Genomic DNA, 11,986 nt, shown 5'->3' on the forward strand with positions numbered 1-11,986 from the left:
CCCCTCCCCTCAGTCTGCCTTTGTAAGACTCACTGCAATGCGTATGGATCTAGGATTGACATTTTGGTTTAAGATACCAGCTTCCCAAAGACAAGACATTGTTCAGGTTAAAATATTCTTATTTGGGCTAATCTATAATTAATACATTCTAAAATGTGAAATACTGTATGCAAACACCCATGTCTAACAGGTTCAGAGGATATGTTGTCAGAAACAATGTCAAATACAGTGATTCTTTACTAGTTGTCTTACACAGACTGTAGCTATATCTTATGTATTAAAGTATAAATGTGCTTCATTCTTATAAGCTTGCATGTAGCTAAACATATTTGTTTCCAGTAATGTCCACCATTGTGTCTGATCAGTCATCACCATAACTGATGCTGTTTTGCCATTTAATTTTATTCTGCCAGTTTGTATTTCTTCCAGGCTTTACAGTTTACTACCTACTCTTTGGTGCACTTTTAACTTTTCAGGTTAAAAGAAATTAAAAATAAATTTTAAGTTTTTAGAAACTCACAGGAAGCCTGAATTACAAATGTTAGCTTTAGAATGGAGTGAAGTAAGATAGTATTGACTTTTTTTGCTCTTAATACAATTAAGATGCCATGTGCCATACAACTAAATGCGCTATTGTTAATGGAATGATTTTTGTTCTGTCCTACCTTTGGTAACCTAGAGGGGAAATAAAGTGGTATATAGAAATAGTAAATATTAGAAATATTAGAAATTAGACCAAATACTAAGCCTCAGGCCATAAATCAGACTCAGATTTCCCAAGGTTTAGAGGTGGAGCTTTGATGTGGGTTTCTGCTGAGATCAGCTTAAGCAGAGAAGTTTATGCTGAGGTACGAATAACTGCTAGTTCCGTGTCTTCATAAGGGAAAAATTTGAAATCTCTCTCTCCTGGTCTGAATACAGATATGTTTAATATATGAAAAGTGCTAATTTCAGAAGCTTTCTATACCACCACACCTGCCATTCCAGGTTAATTGTGAATATACTATTTAAACAAGAAGATGTACACAGGTGTACTTGAGGAATCCAATTTTTTGCATGAAACATTCCAGAATCTTCAAACTATATAATCAAACTAAAAAATATAAAAATCCCTGGTTTAGATCAGGTTATAGAAGACAAAGTGTGAATATAGGAAACAAATAGTCCTTATGCAGAGTTTTGTTCATACACATATTTTGGGAGATTTTCTCAGTAGTCATCGTTTTCATTTGCAAGGACAGAAATGGTGAAATTGTCATTCGCCACATGCCATAGAAAAATAAAGTTTCATTCTTTCTGGCAGAAAAAAGGTGACAAGTAGCTTTAATATTTACTACGTGCTTTTTCATTGGTATGGTGTGAGGGTTTTCTGCTGACCTGTATGTCTCTTTTGATTGCAGCTAGCCAAATTCCGCAGTCTCCTGAGCACTGCTGAGGATGAGGTCGCCTGCTGCTTGCTGAGAAACTACCGACCTCCCCAGCCCTTAAAGGGACGAGAAGTCAGAAGAAATTAGAGTAAAGCCAGAGTAGTCTCCCTCTGAAACCAAAGGCTGAATTATTTTTAATAGTTAATACCCTTTGTGATTTTTTGTTTGTTTGTTTGTTTTGTGAGTTGTTTTAACAAATAGGTGTTTTATTACTGGTTACCATGCAGTCATTTCTGACAGAGGAGTGTGTCCTGGGTTGTTGCAGGTTCATCAGTGTTAAGAGGTCTGACTGTGTTTGAGTGCATTGGTTTGGGAGCGTTGAGGCACTAGGGTTGGATGCACAGAGCTGCAGTGCTGATTGCAAGGGTGAGGTGTGGTGAAGGAGTTGTCCAGAATTTGCCACCAAATTACTGAACAGGATCCCTGATATTACTGTCGGTGAAGGATGTTCTGAGATTATTCTTTTGTTCTCTAACACATTTAGCTTCTGTATAAGACTTCACACTGTAATTCTGAAGAAAAAAATATTTTAAGCCTAATATCATTTCATTGCTGACTTCTACAATGCCATGCTTGTCTTCCTACAACAAGCAGTAATGACTAACAGGGTTTAAGTAAAACAAGATTATTCATATGATCCTGTTATTCTGACTGCTTCATAGCAGTAATGATGTGCTGATTGATTTTTTTCCTTTAAAGCAAATAGTAAGGATTTTGTATATTGATGGATTAGGTATTCCTGAATTCCACCATGTATAGTGGTGAAATTGTCCTGGAACCTGAAAACTGCAAGGTGGAAGAGCACAGAGGGAACCGTTTGTTCCTAAATCCAGTCTGTTGCAGTTGGTGAACAGTAAGGGACCGTAACACTATATCCATGGAGCATCAGGCTCCTACCACTTAAAATCAGGATGCAGAGGTAGCTGTTGCTCCAGCCCATTTCATGCTTAGACGCGTTGCCCGCTGCAGTGTGAATGAAACCCATGCCTGATACCTCACATCTTGCAGTGGAGCACAGCACTACTCAGGTGTGTAGTGTCTCCTAAGTACTGTCTGATGTTCTGCTGCCATAGCTGAACTTGTGTGGTTGCACTTATATTCCAAGACCAAAGATAGCAGTTAGAGCTAGCCAAAGAAATCAGAATCAAGTCAAAATCTAATAAAAGGTCAGCCCTCAACAGCGATGCATTGAAACGTCTGGCTTTATGAATTGACTTGAGCATGTTTCTCTCAGGAGCTTTTGTTATCTGAATATAATTGCTCGTTTTACACAAAATTTATTTTTATTATTTTTAATGAACTTGCTATAGGATATAGCTTAGTATAGGATTAGATTTACCCTCAGATTGTGAGAACTAGGTAGTGAAAAACAGTGGTACCTGGAAGAGGCAGCTAGAGGTTACAGGGGCAGCACCTACCAGCAATCTCTGTAGTAATTCTGACTGGCTCATCTTTGATGACTGCTCTCCATGAATCTGAGGATTTTTATAGGTTTTCTACGCTGTGCCTTTTACCTCAACAGGTCTTTTGATCTTAGATGGACAAACGAGGGAAAACTGAATCATGATTGATTTTTTATCTTTATATACCTTCTTATAACTGAATAAATTAGACATAGAGACATAGATATTTAGCTTAGTTTAAGGTAGGTGGATTTTTTGTTTGTTTTCTCCTCCCCAGAATATAGCTACTATTGCTGCAAGGCCTCTCGATGCCTTCTGAGTGTTTTCTGAAGGAAAGAACACAGTAGACCATGGGAGAAATAAAAGACATTTGGCAGTGGCAGTAAGTACAAGCATTAACCAAAGGGGAAAAACTTCTAGGCACTTTTTGTTTTCTGGCATAGGGAGAAGAATGTAGCTGAAAAGACCTCAGGTTGGTTCTTTCTGAATGAGGACATCTGGAAAATGTGCGTGGGGAGAGCAGAAGTGTGTTGCGTGTTTTCATACCCTTTTTAGGCTTAGTGTTGGATCTGATGTTTCCCTGTCATGTGAGTAGCTGCAGAATGTGGACAAAATGTTTACAGATTGCATGAAGGTTATGAAGTTTGTTTGCCTCAGAAGAGAAAGTAATAAGGCTACTGCTTTGTATCAGAAACAAAAGTTTTACATGTTTTTTACATATTGAAAACAGTGGAGTTGATCCACTGCTTTCATATTTATAAGGATTTTAGCAAAATAAAAAATGGATTTTATGAATGTGTCCTGTATTTTCTATTGAAGAGATCGACATTTTACAGAGAAAGCTGCAGTTTTATAACTAGTGCCTTCAGCTCAAGTTTTGCAAAAAATTGTCACCCCTCATTTGAAGTCTGTATTTGGGCAGTGTAGTGTTAGGTATCTTTATTATCTCTCAAGTAAAATGTCTTTGGCAGTGGTAATACATGCAGTCATTTGTACATAAAGTTTCTGATAGCGCTTCTTTGAACTATTGACTATTTTTTATAGAGTTATGCAAGTAAGTTTTAGAAGACATCATTCACAGTAGTTCTAATGGTGAGATGCCATGTTCACATTAGATTGACCTAACATGGTACTGAAAGCTAGTGATGGCATCTGAAAAAGACTAGAAATGCTCAGTTGCCTGAAATCCTTTGGGAACAGCTTCCCAGGTTATCCATCTGCTGCAACTGTGAGGTGAGAGCATGGACCCGGTCTCAGCACTGAACACTTGATTGCATCCTCAGTCACTAATTTGCTCGATGCTGCTCTGAATCTCAGCCAGACTACATGACATGCTCCCAGGGAATTAAATCTCAAGTGTGGGTTCCATGCTGTACTAAGATGACTAAAGCAAACAAGGCTAAAATATGTCATCACCCCATAGCTGCAGGTCTCTTTGATCAACTCTTTATCCTCTGACACACTTGGAGCCTTTATATTAAGAGGAATGAAATGCTTAGTGACCAAAAAACATATAGGGTATCTGCTGAAAATAGTAGCTGTCAAGAATTGTGTGCGGCTGGATGGTTGGTCACCCATAAACTATTCTCAGAATTAAATAAACTGCAGTAGAGCCTTGAGGTCAGCTCTGCTGGTGTTGGTGCAGGAAGGAAACAGTGTGCTCTGCTGTGTTTATAGCCCTTGCCAGTCACACTCATGATGTCTCTCGTGTTACAAAGACAGAGTTTAACATCAGCTGGGAAATGTCTTTATGTCAGCAAATCCCCCCTGGGAAGTATCTGCCTTTCCTTCTGGAGTACAGTGGGCTGAAGATCAGGCAGGTACCTGCTTGCTGCTGTACATCCACTTGCTACCTACGTGAGCTTTCTCTGCCCCTGCAGAGATTCGTCTCAATGTTGTTTTAGCAAACAGGACTTCGGTGGCCTTCCAGGTGTGAAGTGGGACCTTAAAGAAGTCAAAGAATCAATTCCAGAAGAAAAAACAAGTCTTCCAAATAATCAATTTCAAAATAAATTTACTGAAAAAAAGTGGAATATGACATATGAATAAAGTAACATAATAGAAGGAAATATGTAATACATTTTAAATAAACTTAATGGAAAGGAAATTTGGGATTTAGGTTCTAGTAGCTTTAGGTCAGCAAGGAGCAGATGGCTAGAGATAAATCTTGTCTAGCCTTCAGAGTTAAAAGTTGCAGATAATTGAGACTTGGAGCACCTTCACATTGAAGCCTCAGCATGAAGGTATGAATGCCAGAGGAATGTTTATCTAGAAATGTTTTTTTTTTCTTTTATTGTCTATTGACTGGTATAAAGAAGCATTGTGACAGTCTTCTTTATCATTCTGCTAGATGGATTATATCTGACTACTGACCTAACTGTTATATGTTGTTCCCTACACAGTTTGATCTTGCTTTGTAGTTTTAGCTGTGGAGTATACTTTGTTCCATTCTTTATTTTTAATTGCCGTTGCTTGCCTGTGCACATTTTTCTTTGATTCTTCTTCCCTGGCATCTCTTTAGGACTTGGGATAAAAACCTTAACTTATAAAACATCGTACAAAAATACAGTAGTGTTACATTTCCAATGTTCTGAACATAGGGATAGTCTACTTATTTTCCGTATTAAGTCTTGCTATTGTTTTACAGATCTAGACTAATAGAGATTTGGTCCAATACTTAATCTCTTAGGTGCTGTTATTTTCGTACCTTTTATTCGTTAAGTACTTACTCTATGGACAAGTGGCCTTTTCTGGGTGTCTGCAGTCTTTGTGAGACAGGAGGTAATGCTGAAGTGCTTAAACAAAAACGTTTCTAAATTAATGTTTTATTTCCTGTTTCTGTCAACCTCTCCATCATTCATGCCAAGTACAGGTTTTCACTGTGGTGGAACATTTGCACATCTGATCTGTGTTGGCTTCTCTCGTGCAGCAGTATTTAAGGACAGGGAATGTCTCTGACAGAGTACTGGATTGTCGCGTAAAAACCAGTTCTCTGACTCAGCTTAACAGTACTGATGTTCTGCACAGCCAGTTCCTGTGTCACTTGTATTGTAGCAAATTTCACCCTCATACCTGAGTACATAAATTTGAACAATTTCAGATGCTTATGACAGTTCCATTTTTCAGATGTAAATCACACAGGTTGCATGCAACAGACAGATTAAATGTATTTTTTATGAAGACCTGATTTATTTTTTTTCTGTCTGATTAGAAGATATTTTGAATAAAGCACCAGTCATTTAAGTGTCAACATTTTGTTTCCAGTTATTCTTTTATGCACTTCCATGAACAACGAGGCAGAAATGTACTCTCAATAAAATAAGAGTTTAAAAAACCAGCACTTTGACATTTTTGAGGGAAAAAAGGAACCCAGTCATCCTTGGTGTTTTTCAGAGAGTTTGTTCTTGATTTCTGTTTTTCCTTTGTCCTGTTTAAACTCCAGCTGCTTATGTAGTTTGTGATTTCATGAATAAGCAGTTTATGTGGAAATCACCAAGAATCTCAGCACCCAAACTTATATTCCAAAATCATTTTAAAGCTCTCATTGTAGAAGGCATAGGTACCTATGTATGAATAGCTGAAAGAATCCTGTGTCCCCAGGCCTGCAGATGGCAACAACAATCCAAAAATTGCTGAAGACTATTTATATAGCATTTGTTACCTATTTAATTGCCAATACAGTTATAAATAAGAGCAATATCTTACTGCTGTATGAAACTAAATAATACAAGAGTCATGGTACTCTGCTATTCAACAACATATTAATTTTTAAGTCTGTTAAAAATGTCTGTAGAGACTACCCAAAGAACTTCCAGCCTGTTGGCCCAATGCCTAAAAGAAACCTTGAATTTCTCAAAACAGTTTAGCTCATCTTCCTGACCGGTTCAGGGGACCTTTGTATGAGGAGCAAAGCCCTTCATGAATGTCTGCTGCAGCAAACCTGTTTGACCAAATTAGTTTTGAACTGGATGATACAGAGCAATAATTGTATATGACAAAATAAAAGCAAAACACTATTTACTAATTAACGTTATTTCAGTAGCTGTAACATGGTGTGTGGTGTTTTCAGCAGGTGTCCTGAGCAAATCCGTGAAATATTCTCTTCTGTACTCACAGTCTGATGGTATTAATATAATTACTCTTCCTAGTATTGTTCCTAAAATGTTTCGCAACTACACTAAACCACCTATGTATATATTCTGTCTGTATATATGTTTATAAGTAAATGCACAATATGCGATATACATGTTATGTGTATGTATATATACACACATACACCGTAGAGTACACAGGGAGAGCTGGATCCTGACTCTAGAGCACAGCAGATTCTGTCGAGTCCTATGGAACTGAGCTGTCACTGGACTCCACCAACCTCTTGAAGTCTGCAGACAGGGTCCTGTGCCCAGGGTGGCCTCGGTTTTGGTGTGTGGATGGTGTCAGGGATAGCCACACTCAGTAGGCAGCTATGTGGGAATGCTAAATATACGGTGTTGAGATGATGCTACCCCAGCAGAAACTGTGTCTTCTGGATGCTGGAGATGCCCAGCACTCTTAAATGCACCAGCAAATGTACTGATGATACAAAACCTTCTATTTTGACATATACTCTGGAGACAGAGGAATGATTGAGGACAGGGATATTGGGTTTGAAAAGATAATAGCGGACTAAACTACATTCAGTAATTTAAAATGTTGAACTGACTGTGAACAACTGAGCAGTGAGAACTGGAGAAGAAGAAGAGAAATGCCAAAGACAGAACAAACCTTCTGATAGAAAAACAGGCCCTCTGCAGGTTGCTTTTGACGGTAGATGTCACTGTAAATAAGGCAATGGTCTGGGTGTCGCCTTCCCACTGACAGGACAGCTGGAATGACACTCACAGTGTCCTGAAGTCTCAGCCTGTGGAAGAAGAGTATGGAACATAACTCACGTGTTAAGGATGTGCTGTTGATTGTGACTTTACTCCCTTTCTTAAAAGTGAAACATGGATTATGAAAAAAAAAAGATTACTTTCAGATATTATCAAAAGATGTTCACGTTTAAAAGATCATATTTAGGTGAATCTGTGCATTCAAATGCTCCCCTGTTTCCTATAAGCAATTAGCCTCACCTAGTTCTACACGCCTAAAAACCACATGCCAGAAACAACCACTTGTTGGTGCAAGGTAAGTTTTTCAGTGTTTGCTTCGAGCTGGAAGTTTCCCCAGCTGTTAAAAAAAAAAAAAACAACAACAAAAAACCAACAACAAAAAAACCCCATCTAAGTCAGTTGTGTATAAGGAGCCTGGACTGTGCATGGCCACATCAGCGCTGCCAAGGAGGTTCTGGAGGTCCAGCATGGTCTGGCTTGGCTGGACTTCTCAGAGCACATGGGAAGCCGCTGGGCAGAGCATGGGCAGCAGGTCGGACTCTGCTGGTGCCTGAAGCTCTGGGAGCAAGTTCTGTGCAAGGGCAAGTTCACACATGCAGTAAATACAACTGAGTGTAGGTGATCATCATTGAGCAGTTTTTTTGCAAAGGGAACAGTAAAGATTCATATAGACAATCTGACCAACTATTTGAAACCAGCTTCTGCGGATGAATTTGCTTCAGCTGTGGCACCACTCTCGCCTCACTCTCTGTGTGAGGTCCCGGAAAACATTTGCCTACCTGTCTCTTGGTTATGAGCTATCTAAATATCACTTCTAGGACTGAAGACAGGCTTCTTGGTTCACACAAGCACTCTGTAAATGTATGTTAGGTGGAAAAAGATCTTCACCACTACAGAAAGATGAGAATTGTAACTATAGGTGGGAAAATGCACTACCAAAATGGTCTTCTCTGGCCTGCTTCTTCTTCTTTTTTTCTTTTTTTTTTATTTAATTATTTATTGGATAACTATAATTTTTACTCCTCTGGATTTCACCCTCTATGTCAGTGTACAGAGGGTACATACAGCCTAAACAGCCCCCACCTCTGGGCTATGGCAATCAGGAAGTAATCTAGTAATCTAGCCCTGCAGCACAGCCATCTAGCAGGGGAGTGGGAACACCCAGGATATCAGAGCTGAACAGCACTCAGGTATGCACACAGCTTCAGTGAGATACTGCTTAAATAATACAGAAGTCTCATGATTGCACTTCGCCCTAGTGACTGGCACTGTGTTGCATTATGACAATGTCTTCAGGGGTGTTTGCAGAGTCACTTCTACTAAGATCCTACTATAAGGGGTTGAGATTAAAAAAAAAGATTAAACTGAAGAATTTTCTCATCTTACATCCAATAATTCATGCAAGAGGAAAATGTGAATAACTGGACTGCTTTGTATTGAAATAGAGAAAGCTCCATTTCATTTTCTGAAAAGTGTGTATTGCTGTTTAGTTACACTTTACATATTGTTACTTATATGTCTGTACTGGACTTCTTTTCTGTTATGGGTTAAAGCTATATTCAGCCTCTTCAAAGTCAGTATTCATCCCAGTCTGGGCACTGGGTCAACTATTCAGCATGCAGGTCTTTGAGTGCTAAGATGTGCTTCAGTTCTAGTACTTAGCACTCTTGCATTGATAGGCACTGTACAAACATTAGCTCATGCTTCTTACTGGCACCAAGAGTTACCATTCTCTTTGGCAGGGAAAAAGCTACCCAGCCAAGGTATAAAACCACTAACCAAATGAATGGCTAGATAGTTAAAAAGAAATAGCTTAGTTGCATATTCTTGTTGCTATCACTTTATTTTGTGCATTTACAGAGAGGCATAATATCACACCCATAATGTGAGTACAATCCAGTTAGAGCAGTGAAGTATTCATGTTAAAAGCCAGTGTTGCTGCCCATCAAGACACCTTCAGAGGCAACAAGGGTCCCTCAGGCTGAGCATGGAAAAGATGCCTACTTCTTGAATGAGTGTGTGAACTACCAACATCCCCTGCTTCTCCAGTGGGAAATGGGGTGTACCTGCTGTGCTTTGCAGAGAACTTAATAGCTGCGCCTATTGTGGTAAATAAAACAAGCCAGGGCCCACTTTCCAGCCCTGGAACAAGGGTTGTAACAAGTCTTGAGTCCATACAACTGATCTTTCCTGCATACTTTTCTCCATACAGTTTATTAGGGAGTATCATTTCACCCAGTTTGGGCCCTCTCACAGAAGGGTCTAGCTGACATTCGCCAAAATCATGCTGGGGAGCTTCCACTTGACCATGGCCAAGTCCTGTCCCTCTCGTTGCTTGTGTGGGCATGGCTAACACTTCTGGTCTGTGCTAGGAGTGCCATGTGCAGCAGCATGACCCAGGGCTTCACCAGCACCTCTCTCCTTTCTGAATCCCACTGGAGCAGCTGCGTGACACCTTGTCCCCACTCAGTCTGGACACTTAAGTCTCCATAAGCTGGCTGCTCTGTGGGCACCACTGCACATGGTATTCCTGTGGGACAGTGGTATTTAGATGTCTCGTAAATGAGAGAGGCAGGCTGGCATCTGCTTTCTGGAGTTCTCTACCGAATTTAGCCACTGGCATTCATCCTAAGTTTCATTATGGGTGCCAAAATGCATCTTCTGAATCCTATTGTAAGCCTTTCTTGTGCCTCTCCATATTTGCAAAACAGGTGCATTGATGCTTCATCAGTCTCTTGTCTTTCAGCAGAAATTAAAGGTTTTTGTGACTTCTGCATCACAGAAGCCAGCACATAAGTGAATGCTGATTTAACTATGGAAACAGCCAGTCTTTGTTAAGTATGTGGTCAAACTAGAACCAACGGGCCCTGTGGTCAAAGCCAGGACCATGCAGGTGAGATTAAGCAGGATAGGAACAAGCAGAAATTGAGCCCCCGCTTTGTCCTCTGTGAGGAAAGAGGAGCCTTCTGGTTTGCAGCCTGGAAAACTGGATACGTAGAAGTTGACTTTAGGTCAGGAGCAGGTCACATATCTGTCATGGGAAGAGCAGTGGAAAGTGATTTTGAAAAGCTGTGGTTTAATGGTAGGTTTGTTCTAGGGGATTGAGCCACCTCTAGCATGAGAGCCCTGCACAGAAACTCTGTTCTGTTCCTAACTTTGCACCACTTTTCTTTGTGGCTTTGCAGTAGTCACATCAAGTCACTGTTTTCAAATGTTACTTAACTCTTGTTTCACCATTTAAAAAGAAGCTTTTAATTTGCTTGAAGCACTGAATACCTAAGAGATTTCCTAGTTAATGGAAGCGCCAGCCCTGTGGCAAGCTGGGTCACTTCTATTGTGACATTTAGAGATTTCAAAGCATAACCTTTGGGAACAAAAGCTCAGCAGTAGCTGCTGAGTTTTGCCATTAATCTAACCATCCTATTGGAATAACTATATCCCTGTGTGCTTGCAGACCCACAGAAGAACATGAGTATGAACGCTCTGTATGTCACAGCCTTGAACACAATTAAGTTTGAAGATATACTCCTTTATACTCACAATATTGTTTTGTTGAGTCATTTACTTGAACTTAGTCTATGCTTCCTTCACAACTGGCCCAACTTGCCGTAGTGTCACAGAAATGAGATTTCAGTAACAGGTCTAGAGCTTGATCTCCTGTAGGCAAATGTCTGGTCTTGCACCTGCTTGAGCCAAATATCTGTTCTCAGTCTCCCTCTCATCCATCAGATAAGCTGCAATGAGTTAAAATGTCACTTGAAGAAAGAAATAAGCATACAACAAATACTTGGAAGGAGGGCTAAAGGATGACAGGAAAGGTCAGCAATGTTCATACCAGGAAAACCATGGAGGCCAGAAGCAGGATACAAGTGAGATGAGAAACAGTTCTGTAGGTCTTGGCAGAGCTTTCCTTTGCAATAATTGTCTAAAGCTGTCTGGAGGCTTCCCCTGGAGCTTTTCTCTCCTTTGTCCCTATAACGAAAGAATCCATGTTACAAACTTTGCTGTGGGATATGTAATGGAAATGCAACACGCAACATAGTTAGCCAGCAGCCTTGGAAAACCCTGCCTAATGTTAATCCTACAGGACTTGTTCAAGGAATGAAGCCACTCTGAAGTTGGAGTGTGACCTTTACAGGCATTCCTCTTGCATATATACATTTTCACAGACACAATGGCTCCATTGGACCATGCCTCCAAAGTATGTTGCCATTGCGAAAAAGGCTTGTACGGTTCCATGAAGATAATTAAGAAACAAGGATCTGTGAAAAGATATTAGGCCACG

General features: G+C 39.9%; 1 protein-coding gene and 1 long non-coding RNA gene across 4 annotated transcripts in view; one reads left to right on the top strand and one right to left on the bottom strand.

Annotated features, from left to right (window-relative positions):
* Positions 1-3,618, top strand: part of CA13 (carbonic anhydrase 13) — a 21,614-nt gene extending 17,996 nt beyond the window's left edge. For all 3 annotated transcript variants that reach the window (XM_040585868.1, XM_040585870.1, XM_040585869.1), the window contains one exon: positions 1,401-3,618. In XM_040585868.1, coding sequence (XP_040441802.1) covers positions 1,401-1,514 — 114 coding nt within the window. In that variant the 3' untranslated portion in view covers positions 1,515-3,618. The remainder of the gene's footprint in view (positions 1-1,400) is intronic.
* On the bottom strand, positions 3,074-11,430 carry LOC121084443. Its single transcript, XR_005826726.1, has 2 exons — positions 11,242-11,430; positions 3,074-7,730 (listed from the first exon to the last, which is right to left on the bottom strand). It is a non-coding gene; the product is annotated as an uncharacterized LOC121084443 (long non-coding RNA).
* Positions 11,431-11,986: the final 556 nt, after the last annotated feature.

The sequence above is a fragment of the Falco naumanni genome, chromosome 3, assembly GCF_017639655.2.
Source record: "Falco naumanni isolate bFalNau1 chromosome 3, bFalNau1.pat, whole genome shotgun sequence".
Classification (NCBI taxonomy): Eukaryota; Metazoa; Chordata; class Aves; order Falconiformes; family Falconidae; genus Falco; species Falco naumanni.